General features: G+C 45.1%; 1 protein-coding gene across 3 annotated transcripts in view; it reads left to right on the forward strand.

The window, feature by feature from the left end:
* Positions 1–15,999, forward strand: part of SCUBE3 (signal peptide, CUB domain and EGF like domain containing 3) — a 1,252,506-nt gene that overhangs the window by 336,841 nt on the left and 899,666 nt on the right. For all 3 annotated transcript variants that reach the window (XM_075335886.1, XM_075335887.1, XM_075335888.1), the window contains exons 5-6: positions 3,491–3,613; positions 8,887–9,003. In XM_075335886.1, the coding sequence (XP_075192001.1) occupies positions 3,491–3,613; positions 8,887–9,003 (240 nt within the window). The remainder of the gene's footprint in view (positions 1–3,490; positions 3,614–8,886; positions 9,004–15,999) is intronic.

Here is a 15,999-nt window from a genome sequence, read left to right on the forward strand (position 1 = left end):
ATAGTATACGTAAAGGGCATATCCGTCCTTCTTCTTCCCCTGTGGCTGCTGGGGTCTTTTTTGTAAAGAAGAAGGACGGAGGATTAAGGCCATGTCTCGATTTCCGAGAATTAAAAAAAATTACTGTGAAAAACACGTATCCGCTTCCACTCATCCCTGATCTCTACAACCAACTCTCTGAAGCCCGGTGCTTTACCAAACTAGATCTCAGGGGGGCCTATAATCTTATCCGTATTAGAGAAGGGGATGAGTGGAAAACGGCCTTTCTGACGTCAGAGGGGTTATTCGAGAATTTGGTGATGCCTTTTGGTCTAACAAATGCCCCTGCGGTGTTTCAAAATTTCATCAACGATATCTTCTCTGATTTTCTTGGTCGTTTTGTGGTCATCTATCTCGATGACATTTTGATTTATTCTGCCGATAGAGATACGCATATTATGCATGTTCGCTCAGTATTACAGAGATTACGTGATAACCATCTGTTTGCCAAGCTTGAAAAATGTGTTTTCTCTGTTCAGGAAATAGCCTTTCTTGGGTTACTCCTTTCTCGTGATGGGTTTAAAATGGACCCAGGAAAGGTGCAGGCTATCGTGGATTGGGTGCACCCCAGGGATATCAAGGTGCTACAATGCTTTTTGGGTTTCGCAAATTATTATCGAAGGTTCATTAAGGGGTTTTCTCAAATTGCCAAGCCATTGACTGACCTTACACAGAAAGGGGCGGATCTGCAGAACTGGTCGCAAACGGCTGTCCAGGCCATTCTTGAGTTAAAGGACCGGTTCATGTCCGCCCCAGTCCTGGTACAGCCTGACCTCGAGGCGCCGTTTGTTGTTGAGGTGGACGCCTCAGAGGTGGGGGTGGGAGCTGTTCTCTCTCAGGGCCCTGCTACTCTGACTAATCTGCGACCATGTGCGTTCTTCTCCAAGAAATTCACTCCAGCTGAGAGGAACTATGATGTGGGTAACCGTGAATTATTGGCGGTAAAGTTGGCATTCGAAGAATGGTGGCATTTTTTGGAGGGTGCTGTTCACCGTATTACTGTCATCACTGATCATAAAAACCTCGCGTATATCGAGTCCTCCAAGAGATTGACGCCTCGACAAGCGAGGTGGGCTCTTTTCTTTTCTAGATTTCATTTTTTGTATTACTTTTCGGCCGGGGTCTAAAAACGTGAGGGCATATGCACTGTCTCGTAGTTTGGACCCGGTGTCACCTCCAGAGCCTCCTTCCTCCATTCTTCCACGAGGGGTGGTGGTCGCTGCATTGTCGTCCGAGTTAGAGGCTGAGGTCAGGGAGGCCCAGTCCTCAGCGCCATCTTCCGCTCCAGACACTAAACTGTTTGTCCCTTTGCACCTCCGGTTACGAGTACTTCAAGAGTTCCATGAGTCCGTACTTAGTGGCCATCCTGGAGTTACAGCCACTCGCAGACTGTTTTGGTGGCCATCTCTTCACTCAGATGTTGCTCGGTTTGTGTCTGACTGTGCTACATGTGCCCGTGCTAAGGTATATCGTAACTGGCCGGCCGGGGAACTGGTTCCATTACCTGTTCCTGAAAGACCATGGACCCACTTGTCCATGGATTTCATTACGGACCTCCCTGTCTCAAATGGTATGACTGTGATCTGGATGGTGGTGGATCGTTTTAGTAAACAGGCACCTTTTGTTCCCCTCTCCGGTCTACCTTCTGCTGCGGCCCTTGCCAACCACTTTATTGACCAGGTGGTTCGGTTACATGGGTTGCCCCTGAATATTGTGTCTGACAGGGGGGTACAATTCATTTCTCGGTTTTGGAGGGCCTTGTGCAGGCGGTTGGGAATTGAGTTGTCCTTCTCGTCCGCCTATCATCCCGAGTCCAATGGGCAGACGGAAAGGACGAATCAGACCCTTGAGCAAATCCTGCGGTGCTTGGTTTCTGCTCAGCAGGAGGATTGGTGTACATTTTTGCCCCTTGCGGAGTTTGCATTCAATAGCAGAGTCCATCAGTCTACGGGAACTTCTCCCTTCTTCTGTAATTACGGGTTTCACCCTCACTTCGGGACCTTCTCTAGAGTGGATTCGGGGTGTCCAGGGGCCGACTCCATCGTTCAGCATCTGGGGGAGGTGTGGAAGGAGGTACGGCGGTGCATCGTGATGGCTCAACAGTCCCAGAAACGCCAAGCGGACAAACGCCGTTCTCTGGGACCCCCCTTTCAGGTGGGGGACAAAGTGTGGCTGTCCACTCGGAATATCATGCTCAGGGTTCCGTCTGCTAAGTTGGGTCCTAAGTTTATAGGGCCCTATGAGATCATCGAAGTGATCAACCCGGTGGCCTTTCGGTTGCAACTGCCCCAGACCTTGCGTATTCCTAATGTATTGCATACCTCCTTGCTTAAGCCATTTGTCCCTTCGGTGGTGGACTCTCAGACCCCTCCGGCTCCGCTACTGGTGGACGGTGAGGAGGAGTACAAAATTCAGCGTATTATCGACTCTCGTTGGGTTCGTAGTTCCCTCCAGTATCTGATTCATTGGAAGGGTTACGGTCCGGAGGACCGGTCCTGGGTGCCAGCTCGCTCCGTGCGGGCTGATCGGTTAATTGCGGCTTTCCACCGTAAGTATCCTGGGAAGCCTGGGGGTCCGGTGGCCCCCCCTTGAGGAGGGGGTACTGTCATGATTCGCCTCCCTATCCACATGGCTAGGGGGCGGAGCCTTCTCTCGGGTCTCACTTCCGGCCCCTGGATGCCTTAAAAGCTGACACTTCCAGTGAACCAGCGCCGGCTATAAGCTTAGCTCTGCTTTGCCTGTGATTGCTGGTCCTGTGAGTGATATCCTGATCTGTCTGTTCCTGTGCCCCCGTGCCCTTGTCTGTGTTCTGTCCCCTGGTCGTCCCTCCTGTCCTGTGTCCCCTCTCCTATTTCCTTACTCGGTTGCTTCCTTGGTACTGACCTTGGCCTGACTTTGACTTCGCTTCTGATCGCTCCTCCGGTCCTGCTTCTCCCCGTACGGTGTTTGACCCAGCCTGTCTGACTATTCCTCACATACCCTGCAGTTCTGCCTCTCAACTGTGCTGATTAGGCAGTGCATGAGAACGCTGTGCATTTCCTTCCTGGTTCTCATTGCTCTGTATAGTGTCGTCTGCTGCAGAGCTCTGGCTCCCCCTGGTGGCAGCATTACAATAGGGGTTAAAGGGTTTCAGGGTTCTGGGGGTCCTACTTGGTGAGTGGCTTCCCTCTAGCCTCCCCTTTACAGCCCATCTGAGTCTGTGGATCCAGGCAGGCGTTACACATCTACAAATATATCCTTAGAGACAAGTGTCCTGATAACGATTTACCAGGGGGCATTGAACTAAAGAGCTGGAAGAAGAAATAAGGTGGCTTAACATTTTCATAACATTTACCAGAAAGTGTCTAATCCTTTGAAAGCAAGTTATTTGTTTATGAAACATATACAAATAAAAATATATACTTAGTACTTGTTCCCTCTTGTAATACTGAAAATGACCTTTTTTTTCCAGAAGGCATGCACTGCATGGATAGGAACCATGGTTGTGCCCACATTTGCAGAGAAACACCTAAAGGTGTGTCCTGTGAATGCCGACCAGGATTTGAGCTGACAAGAAATCAAAAAGAATGCAAATGTAAGTATGTTAACGATTTGCAGGTTAACTAGCAGATGCAACACAATTAGGATTTGGAAAACTATGTCTAAGTTGTCAAGGCATATTGGAGGAATGTTACAACAAATTAAAAGAACCGTTACTTATCCATTGAATCCCCACACTGCTGCAGGGCCAGTTTCTGGTCTGAACAATATGACATCACTATTTAAGGACATTAAACAAAGACTGTTGGGGAGCACTTCTAGACTAGTCACTTATGGGATAAGACAATTTGCATAAATTTTGCAGCCATTACAAGGTTTACACTTATCGCATTGAATTTCTCCAAATAGTGAGGCTTTGTATAGATAGCAGCCCGTGTATATATAGAGTCAAGTCTAAAAATACTTGGACAGTGATGCAACTTTTGGCAGCTGTTTACCAATACATATTCAAAAATACAGTAATATAATCAATATAAGTTTCAAGTATAGACTCAACTTTAATTTGAGGATATTCACATCCTAATTGGAGAAAGGGTTTAGGAATTACACCTATTTAATATGTAGCTGCCTCTTTTTCAATGGACGAAAATAACTGGACAATTATCTGAAAAGCTCTTTAATGTGCTGTATGGGCTATTTTTTTGTTAATCCATCATCTATTAAGTAGCTAAAAGGTCTTGAGCTGATTACAGGTGGAGTATGTGCATTTGGAAGTGTAGCGCCCCTGAACCCCTCAGGGCACTACTAGGTACTGCATCCTGACAAAGATGCAGGACCTACCCCCAGGGACCTGGAAGACCAGTGCCAGTACCACCAAAACACATAACATCCCCAGTTTCCCACTCCCAATTAGGGATGACTGATTAGTCCGAGACCCAATGGATGGCCACCCAGAGGTGGAGCCAGTCCAGTCCACTAGCCGACAACTCGGTGGGAGGGGACAGACAGACACAGACAGACACTCAGGGAGTCCGGTAGTGACATTTGAAGGGGACGGACGTGTCTCCAAGCGGGGTCGTGTAACAGTGACCTAGGTGGCAAGGAGAGTGGTTGCCAGGGAGGATAAAGCCAGGTACCTCTGGAACTAGAGCACCGACAGGGCACAGCTCCCTAGGTCAGGCGACAGCTTCAGGCAACCTGACAAATACCTGCACAGTGAGGGGACCTTCACCTACCTCACTGACCCAAGAATCCGGGGGCACCAGCAGTAAACATTGAGCCAGGGACCGGAATAGAACACCGACCCTACAAGGTTCGCACTGCCCGCTGTACGGACGAGAGACTGCCGACAGACATTAAGGGACCCGCAAACGCTCCAAGCTATGAGGTCCCACCAACCAGTGAGAGGTGTCGGGGAAAAAGACTACCAGGTCACCACGCCGGCACTGGGACAAAAGGGACCAGGGGTCTGAACTAGCCATCCTCAGTGCTGCTCAACATCACTGTGAGTAAAAAAGAAGTTGCACTGCATTCCCATAGTGTGGTCTTCCTTTTTTCTGCGACGGATCCCACCATCCACTCCCTGGGGCCCGGCCCTACTTGCGGAGGGCCTACCATCCAGGCTGCCACCACCATAAGCCCCTTTGGTAACAGACTGTGCAGTGGCGGTTCCATCACCATAACCGCAACCCGCAAGTGGTGTCACAATATAAACTCTTTCATCTCCCCTGTACATATTTCCCATTAAAGAAGCGTCCTTAGAGTCACGGAATTGGGCATCGGCTGTTACACAACCATGACACAGCATCCCCGTACATATACGGCCTGGGACCGAGTACCCCATGTACATATACGGCCTGGGACCGAGTACCCCATAGCCCTGGGTGACACAGAAGCTGTTGTTGTGAACCAACAACATGTGGTTAAAGATGCTCTCAATGTAATAAAAATTGATCATTAGGTGGGAAAAAAAGAAGAAATCTATCAGAAAGATAGCAAAAATGATAGAAGTAACCAAAAAATAGTTTGGTAAATTCCGGAAAAAAAAAAAAAAACTAGTGACTTTGGGAGCTCAAAAAGCCCTGAACATCCACGGAAGTCAAAGGTGAATAATTGCAGAAGAATTTCGTTGGTGAACAACACACACCAGGAGATAGGTATTTCACTATAAACCTGTACCAGAATGATGGGAACAAGAAAGTGTGGAGTAGGCTTGGAACAGGTCATGATTTCAAAGCACAGCACATACAGTCATATGAAAAAGTTTGGGCACCCCTATTAATGTTAACCTTTTTTCTTTATAACAATTTCGGTTTTTGCAACAGCTATTTCAGTTTCATATATCTAATAACTGATGGACTGAGTAATATTTCTGGATTGAAATGAGGTTTATTGTACTAACAGAAAATGTAAAATCTGCATTTAAACAAAATTTGACCGGTGCAAAAGTATGGGCACCCTTATCAATTTCTTAATTTGAACACTCCTAACTACTTTTTACTGACTTACTAAAGCACTAAATTGGTTTTCTAACCTCATTGAGCTTTGAACTTCATAGGCAGGTGTATCCAATCATGAGAAAAGGTATTTAAGGTGGCCACTTGCAAGATGTTCTCCTATTTGAATCTCCTATGAAGAGTGGCATCATGGGCTCCTCAAAACAACTCTGAAATGATCTGAAAACAAAGATTATTCAACATAGTTGTTCAGGGGAAGGATACAAAAAGTTGTCTCAGAGATTTAAACTGTCAGTTTCCACTGTGAGGAACATAGTAAGGAAATGGAAGAACACAGGTAGAATTCTTGTTAAGCCCAGAAGTGTCAGGCCAAGAAAAATATCAGAAAGGCAGAGAAGAAGAATGGTCAGAACAGTCAAGGACAATCCCCAGACCACCTCCAAAGACCTGCAGCATCATCTTGCTGCAGATGGTGTCAATGTGCATCGGTCAACAATACAGCGCACTTTGCACAAGGAGAAGCTGTATGGGAGAGTGATGCGAAAGAAGACGTTTCTGCAAGCACGCCACAAACAGAGTCGCCTGAGGTATGCAAAAGCACATTTGGACAAGCCAGTTACATTTTGGAAGAAGGTCCTGAGTACTGATGAAACAAAAATTGAGTTGTTTGGTCATACAAAAAGGCGTTATGCATGGAGGCAAAAAAACACGGCATTCCAAGAAAAGCACTTGCTACCCACAGTAAAATTTGGTGGACGTTCCATCATGCTTTGGGGCTGTGTGGCCAATGCCGGCGCCAGGAATCTTGTTAAAGTTGAAGGTCACATGGATTCAACTCAGTATCAGCAGATTCTTGACAATAACGTGCAAGAATCAGTTGAAGTTGAAGTTACGCAGGGGATGAATATTTCAGCAAGACAATGATCCAAAACACTGCTCCAAATCTACACAGGCATTCATGCAGAGGAACAATTACAATGTTCTGGAATGACCATCCCAGTCCCGAGACCTGAATATCATTGAAAATCTGTGGGATGATTTGAAGCATGCTGTCCATGCTCGGCGACCATCAAACTTAACTGAACTGGAATTGTTTTGTAAACAGGAATGGTCAAATATACCTTCATCCAGGATCCAGGAACTCATTAAAAGCTACAGGAAGCGACTAGAGGCTGTTAGTTTTGCAAAAGGAGGATCTACAAAATATTAATGTCCCATTTATGTTGAGGTGCCCATACTTTTGCACCGGTCAAATTTTGTTTAAATGCGGATTGCACATTTTCTGTTAGTACAATAAACCTCATTTCAATACAGAAATATTACTCAGTCCATCAGTTATTAGATATATGAAACTGAAATAGCTGTTGCAAAAACCTAAATTGTTATAAAGAAAAAAGGTTAACATTAATAGGGGTGCCCAAACTTTTTCATATCACTGTATTATGTAAACCATGTTAAAGGTAGTGTAATGGCATGGACATGCATGGTTTATAATGGCACTGGGACACTAGTGTTTATTAATGTTGTGATTGAAAAGAAAAGCAGCCAGATGAGTTCTGAAGTGTTCAAAGCTATACATTTTACTAAGATTTAACCAAATGCAGCAAGGTTGATTGGTCGGTGTTTCACAGTACAGATGGACAATTCCCCAAAACATAATGTCAATCACCAGATCTGAACCTCATCAATCTGCATTTCACATACTTACGACAAAACATAAGGCAGTAAGACCCAAAAACAAGCAAAAACTGAAGTCATTTTCAGTAAAGGCTTCGCAAAGCATCACAATGGAGAAAACCCAATGTTTGTTGATGTCCATGACTTCCAGACTTCAGGCAGTCATTGCTTGCAAAGGATTCTCAACACAGTTTTAAAAATGAACATTTTATTCATGGTAAAGTTAATTTGTCCAATTACTTTTGAGCCCCTTAAAATACTATAAATAGGACATGAGTGGGCATGGCAAGTAATCTGTACATCATACTTCATAGGGAGATTTCCAAACAATTTCCCATTTGCTGGAAATGGATTTGCAATATCGCAAATGGAATTGACAGATCATGAGGCTGATGTGCACTTAATATTTATGACCATGATAACATTTACATATGTTTGAGATAGAAGGTATTTGTTTCAAAATTATTTCAAGATCCTAAGTTTGAAAATGAGGGCAAATATAAATTATGCATTGCATAAAAGGTAAGAAAAAATATGAGCACTCACCGGTTGTTTGCTGTGTGGAAAAACCTTTTATTCAGGCATCGGAGTTACATGCTGTGCAGGGAGGGGAGAGGGAAGGAACGGGCAGCACGTGTAGACGACGATCATTTCGCATACCTGCGGTGCTTCGACGGGTCTGATAGCACCGCAGGTGTGCGAAACGATCATCGTCTACACGTGCTGCCCGTTCCTAAATAATAGAATAAAAGAATAAAAGGTTTTTCCACACAGCAAACAACCGGTGAGTGCTCATATTTTTTCTTACCTTTTATGCCTTGAACTCTTGTGGACTTTGTATATGAGCACCACGGAGCTGTGATTATCCTGGCAAAAAAACAGTTAAACGCATTACTGGCAGAGTGTACAGCAGTGGCATGCTTGGTTGTGAACTGATCCTGACTATATAGAGTAGTGCCCTGCCTTTTTCCTTCTCAGCTTTCCCCATAAATTATGCATTTATGACATTTCTAAAATATTATCTGTGCCATACCATAGAGGTAGTGGTAGACTAGAGAGACAAATTAGTTTAGTGTGGAAAGTCCAACTTATTTTGTTTACGTCTACTGTATGTTGTAGAATCTGAAACCAAAATCTTATAATTTTTCATCTTCCCAAACTCAATGTTACTGACTAGCACAAGATGTATCAAATTAATTCTATTCTATATTTTCTAATTGCTTCTTGTCTACAGTGACATGTAATTATGGAAATGGTGGTTGTCAACATACTTGTGATGACACTGATCATGGTCCACGTTGTGGCTGTCATGTAAAGTTTGTACTGCATTCTGATGGAAAAACTTGTATAGGTAAGTGAATTAGTGTAAGCATATTTTGTTTTAACAAACTATTACTGCTTGATGTTGTTGCTTTATATATACAGTCATATGAAAAAGTTTGGGCACCCCTATTAATGTTAACCTTTTTTCTTTATAACAATTTGGGTTTTTGCAACAGCTATTTCAGTTTCATATATCTAATAACTGATGGACTGAGTAATATTTCTGGATTGAAATGAGGTTTATTGTACTAACAGAAAATGTGCAATCCGCATTTAAACAAAATTTGACCGGTGCAAAAGTATGGGCACCTCAACATAAAAGTGACATTAATATTTTGTAGATCCTCCTTTTGCAAAAATAACAGCCTCTAGTCGCTTCCTGTAGCTTTTAATGAGTTCCTGGATCCTAGATGAAGGTATATTTGACCATTTCTGTTTACAAAACAATTCCAGTTCAGTTAAGTTTGATGGTCGCAGAACATGGACAGCACGCTTCAAATCATCCCACAGATGTTCAATGATATTCAGGTCTGGGGACTGGGATGGCCATTCCAGAACATTGTAATTGTTCCTCTGCATGAATGCCTGAGTAGATATGGAGCGGTCCTTTGGATCATTGTCTTGCTGAAATATCCATCCCCTGTGTAACTTCAACTTCGTCACTGATTCTTGCACATTATTGTCAAGAATCTGCTGATACTGAGTTGAATCCATGCGACCCTCAACTTTAACAAGATTCCCGGTGCTGGCATTGGCCACAGAGCCCCAAAGCATGATGGAACCTCAACCAAGTTTTACTGTGGGTAGCAAGTGCTTTTCTTGGAATGCCGTGTTTTTTTGCCTCCATGCATAACGCTTTTTTGTATGACCAAACAACTCAATCTTTGTTTCATCAGTCCACAGGACCTTCTTCGAAAATGTAACTGGCTTGTCCAAATGTGCTTTTGCATACCTCAGGCGACTGTTTGTGGCGTGTTTGCAGAAACGGCTTATTTCGCATCACTCTCCCATACAGCTTCTCCTTGTGCAAAGTGCGCTGTATTGTTGACCGATGCACATTGACACCATCTGCAGCAAGATGATGCTGCAGGTCTTTGGAGGTGGTCTGTGGATTGTCCTTGACTGTTCTGACCATTCTTCTTCTCTGTCTTTCTGATATTTTTCTTGGCCTGCCACTTCTGGGCTTAACAAGAACTGTACCTGTGTTCTTCCATTTCCTTACTATGTTCCTCACAGTGGAAACTGACAGTTTAAATCTCTGAGACAACTTTTTGTATCCTTCCCCTGAACAACTATATTGAATAATCTTTGTTTTCAGATCATTTCAGAGTTGTTTTGAGGAGCCCATGATGCCACTCTTCATAGGAGATTCAAATAGGAGAACATCTTGCAAGTGGCCACCTTAAATACCTTTTCTCATGATTGGATACACCTGCCTATGAAGTTCAAAGCTCAATGAGGTTAGAAAACCAATTTAGTGCTTTAGTAAGTCAGTAAAAAGTAGTTAGGAGTGTTCAAATCATGAAATTGATAAGGGTGCCCATACTTTTGCACTGGTCAAATTTTGTTTAAATGTGGATTGCACATTTTCTGTTATGTGAAACAGAAGTAGCTGTTGCAAAAACCCAAATTGTTATAAAGAAGAAAGCTTAACATTAATAGGGGTGCCCAAACTTTTTCATATGACTGTATATATATATATATATATATATATATATATACATATATCATTTTGTTGAAGTTTTCAGTTTTATACAGGGAATACAAAGCAAGCCGAAAGGGTGAATGCATTTTACTGTTGAAAGAGAACACACATTTAATTCAGAGCAAATATAAATAATAAAAGTAAAACATTCAGTCCAGAAGCAAGAAGGTTCTAAACAGTGCTTGTGCTAAATCTGAGGATCTGAACACGAAACCTTTATTCTGTCCTGCAAAGGATAATCACTCCAATGTATAGAAGAGCTATTTACACATTTGTTTGTACATTTAGTATATATGAACAGCTATACCTACTTTATGACCACTGTTCTTGTAAGAATGGGATAGCTGTATAGTCTCTCCAGCTTATTCTCTGTGCATGTTACATTTAATCTGACTCCTACAGTCACTCTTACTGTTTGCATTTGGCTTCAATGCCAGAAAAAATTACTTTAAACCCCTAACACAGAGGTCTCACATACGCAGTCCGCATGCGGCTCCTCAGGTGGCTTTTTGCGGCGCACAGGCACGTGTTCCCCTTGACGATCACGGCCGGTGCAGGGTTCGCAGCCGTCACTGCTTTATTTCAGATGATCGTTGTATTGGCGCTGCGCAGAGAATGTGTGTGTTTAATGACACATTAGGGGACCAGAGTGGGACATTGCTAGTGCGTGTGTGTGTGTGTGTGTGTGTAGAATGGCACAATAGGGGACTAGGCTGGAACATTGCTGCGGGTCGCAACCCCAGTTCACGTGCACTTCGACTCCAAGTGCAGAACCATTCTCTTTAGTTGTGTGTAGATTGGCACAATAGGGGACCAGACATTGCTATTGTGTGTGTGTGTGTATGTGTTTGTTTAATGGCACAGAAGAAGACCAGGACGGGACATTGCTAGTGTGTGTGTGTGTGTGTGTGTTTGTGTGTTTTATGACACAATAGGGGACCAGGATGGGACATTGCTAGTGTGTGTGTGTGTGTGTGTGTGTGTTTTATGACACAATAGGGGACCAGGATGGGACATTTCTAGTGTGTATGTGTGTATGTAGAATGGCACAATAGGAGACCAGGATGGGACCTTGCTAGTGTGTGTGTGTGTGTGTGTGTGTTTGTGTGTGTGTGTGTTTAATGGCACAGTGGGGGACCTGGAAGGGACATTGCTAGTGTGTGTGTGTGTGTGTGTGTGTGTATCTAGCATAAGAAAAAAGAAGAGAGGGACACGCTGTGTGGCACCTGGTGGTAATGGTGGAATTAATTATGAGAGGGGCTCCTCACCTATTTTGGTTGCGCACACCTCCACAACCCTGGTTAGATCAAAGGGACAGGTGGAGCCCTGTACCAGCTGGACAAACCATGCAACTACCATTTAGATCTTGCTTCCTGGTGGAACACGTAACCGAGAAGGACCAGAAGTGCGTCACCGCAGGTCCTGCCGCACAGCTATCATGGGCCCAGTAACCCAGCAAGCGCAGGTCCTATTACTAAGTAGACCTTCCCTATTTCCAGAGCTGCTCCTGCCGTTAATCCCTTGGTAGGCATATAGCATAAAGAAAGAGCAAGGATGGCGGTCAGGTGGAGCGCTAGGGAACAAGACAAATTTGCTCAAAAGGGTTATAGAAACAAACCTTTTATTATTACAGCCATCTAACGGCCACAATGCATTTCAATAGCTTATGCTATCTTCATCAGGTGGTTAGCGGGTAAAGATAAGGAAGTGACATACAGTGCCTACAAGTAGTATTCAACCACCTGCAGATTTAGCAGGTTTGATAAGATGCAAATAAGTTAGAGCCTGCAAACTTCAAACAAGAGCAGGATTTATTAACAGATGCATAAATCTTACAAACCAACAAGTTATGTTGCTCAGTTAAATTTTAATAAATTTTCAACATAAAAGTGTGGGTCAATTATTACTCAACCCCTAGGTTTAATATTTTGTGGAATAACCTTTGTTTGCAATTACAGCTAATAATCGTCTTTTATAAGACCTGATCAGGCCGGCACAGGTCTCTGGAGTTATCTTGGTCCACTCCTCCATGCAGATCTTCTCCAAGTTATCTAGGTTCTTTGGGTGTCTCATGTGGACTTTAATCTTGAGCTCCTTCCACAAGTTTTCAATTGGGTTAAGGTCAGGAGACTGACTAGGCCACTGCAACACCTTGATTTTTTCCCTCTTGAACCAGGCCTTGGTTTTCTTGGCTGTGTGCTTTGGGTCGTTGTCTTGTTGGAAGATGAAATGACGACCCATCTTAAGATCCTTGATGGAGGAGCGGAGGTTCTTGGCCAAAATCTCCAGGTAGGCCGTGCAATCCATCTTCCCATGGATGTGGACTAGATGGCCAGGCCCCTTGGCTGAGAAACAGCCCCACAGCATGATGCTGCCACCACCATGCTTGACTGTAGAAATGGTATTCTTGGGCTCGTATGTAGTGCCATCCAGTCTCCAAACGTCACGTGTGTGGTTGGCACCAAAGATCTCGATCTTGGTCTCATCAGACCAGAGAACCTTGAACCAGTCTGTCTCAGAGTCCTCCAAGTGATCATGAGCAAACTGTAGACGAGCCTTGACATGACGCTTTGAAAGTAAAGGTACCTTATGGGCTCGTCTGGAACGGAGACCATTGCGGTGGAGTACGTTACTTATGGTATTGACTGAAACCAATGTCCCCACTGCCATGAGATCTTCCCGGAGCTCCTTCCTTGTTGTCCTTGGGTTAGCCTTGACTCTTCGGACAAGCCTGGCCTTGGCACGGGTGGAAACTTTCAAAGGCTGTCCAGGCCGTGGAAGGCTAACAGTAGTTCCATAAGCCTTCCACTTACGGATGATGATCCCAACATTAGAGACAGGTAGGCCCAACTCCTTGGAAAGGGTTTTGTACCCCTTGCCAGCCTTGTGACCCTCCACGATCTTGTCTCTGATGGCCTTGGAATGCTCCTTTGTCTTTCCCATGTTGACCAAGTATGAGTGCTGTTCACAAGTTTGGGGAGGGTCTTAATTAGTCAGAAAAGGCTGGAAAAAGAGATAATTAATCCAAACATGTGAAGCTCATTGTTCTTTGTGCCTGAAATACTTCTTAATACTTTAGGGGAACCAAACAGAATTCTGGTGGTTTGAGGGGTTGAATAATAAATGACCCTCTGAATAAACTTTTCACAATTTAAAAAAAAAAAAAAAAAAAAAAGAAATAACATTCTTTTTTGCTGCAGTGCATTTCACACTTCCAGGCTGATCTACAGTCCAAATGTCACAATGCCAAGTTAATTCCGAATGTGTAAACCTGCTAAATCTGCAGGGGGTTGAATACTACTTGTAGGCACTGTATATAGATAAAAAAAAACCACAGTGATTGGATATCATGCCTAACCATGATTGGATGCAATAAATCCATAATTAACCTTTAAAATTCTAGAACTCCGACCAAATAAAAAGAATTAAAGATGAAATAAAATAGCATATAAAGGTGAGGACATGCTGACTAGTGTACACCACTTAGAATATCCACGAGTGTTCATGTCCATATGCAAAAACCTAAAATACATGCATAGATCCTATACAACCAACACCAGCTTCCACAATTAACCCTATCAAGAATATTGGCAAGAAAACCACAAATAATGTGAAAGCCAGGATTGAGAAAATTATAGTTAATGCTTGGTGACATTATCGATTATAAGATTATGCCCCTCAGGCGCTAAAGTACCTAACTTAAAGATCCAGAAGCTTTCTTTTTTTATTAAACTATTCAAACGGTCAGGATCGGTGTCAGTGACCTTATCTATAATAGTAAAGAGCACTTTACACGCTGCGATATCGGTATCGATATCGCTAGCGAGCGTACCCGCCCCCGTCGGTTGTGCGTCACGGGCAAATCGCTGCCCGTGGCGCACAACATTGCTAACACCCGTCACATGGACTTACCTTCACTGCGACATCGCTCTGGCCGGCGAACCGTCTCCTTTCTAAGGGGGCGGTTCGTGCGACGTCACACAGCAGCGTCCAATTGCAGAAGAGGGGCGGTGATGAGCGGCCGGAACATGCCGCCCACCTCCTTCCTTCCTCATTGCCGGTGGACGCAGGTAAGGAGATGTTCGTCTTTCCTGCGGTGTCACACATAGCGATGTGTGCTGCCGCAGGAAGGACGAACAACATCGTACCTGCAGCAGCAACGATATTTGGGAAAGGAGCGACGTGTCAACTGTCGCGGGCGGGGAGGACGCCGCTGCGCTCGCTAATGCTCGGGTCCAGCGCTGCTGCGATGGCTGCTCGGTGGCTCGAGCAATGGGCCAGATCCGGGGGACTCGAGCGGGGCTCCTCGCCCGTGAGTAAAAAAGGGAGTAGTTTGGTTTGGGGATTTGGTCCGTGATGCCACCCACGGGTTGTGGTGAGGTTGGACACCACCACTGCTGGTGACGGGGATCCCGGGAGCGATGGTAGGGAGCAGCTGGGATGTTGTTCCCCCCCTCCGTGGGTAGGGGTTAGTGGTCCCGGGGCCCGGTGAGGTGACGGGGAGGCAGGGTTGGCAAGGTGCAGGGTCGCTCCCTTTCCCTGCACCTTTGTGTATGTTCGGTCCCGATGGATTCCCAACGGTAACCCGCTCCACAGCGTTTGTATGTGCCGGAGGAGCCCTTTTGCCCGCAGGCTCTGGCCCTTGGAACTCTAGCTGTGGCGGTAGCTGTATTTCCTTTTGCTGGTCGGACGGTTGCCTTCAATCGGGTCTTGGCTGTTAGGAAACCCCTGGGGTTCCGGTCACTGACGGATTTGACCTCTAATGGCGACTCCAAGCCTGGTCGGGGTCCGCAGGCCCTGCCTGTGTGTGCTGGCTTCACTTCGCTCCCCGGTTCGGTACCGGCGGGCCACCGCCTGACCCCGGTCCTACGGTTCCGCGTTGATCTGCCTCTCCTGCAGACGGCCACCACCGTCTGCCAACATTGCTCTTGGTGCCCGTGCCACACACCCGGACACGGTCAGTTTACTCCTCACTTCTACTCCACTCCTCACTCCTTCACCTTCCTAACTGATCTCTCTTCCTTTCCCGCCTCCAGGAATGTGAACTCCTCAGTGGGTGGGGCCAACCGCCTGGCTCCACCCCACCTGGTGTGGACATCAGCCCCTGGAGGGAGGCAACAAGGATTTTGTGTCTGCCTGATGTGCCTGTCTCAGGGTGGGGGTGTGTGTTGTAGTACCTGTGATGACCTGGCTAGTCCAGGGCGCCACATTCCCCCTTGGTTAAATGCAGACCGTCCGCGGGCTGCTCGTCCATCACCGGTTTTATTTTTATTTTTTTTTTTTTTAACTGTAAAAATATAAAAACATCAACAGTTTATG

This window comes from Anomaloglossus baeobatrachus, chromosome 2 (genome assembly GCF_048569485.1).
Source record: "Anomaloglossus baeobatrachus isolate aAnoBae1 chromosome 2, aAnoBae1.hap1, whole genome shotgun sequence".
In the NCBI taxonomy this organism is placed as follows: Eukaryota; Metazoa; Chordata; class Amphibia; order Anura; family Aromobatidae; genus Anomaloglossus; species Anomaloglossus baeobatrachus.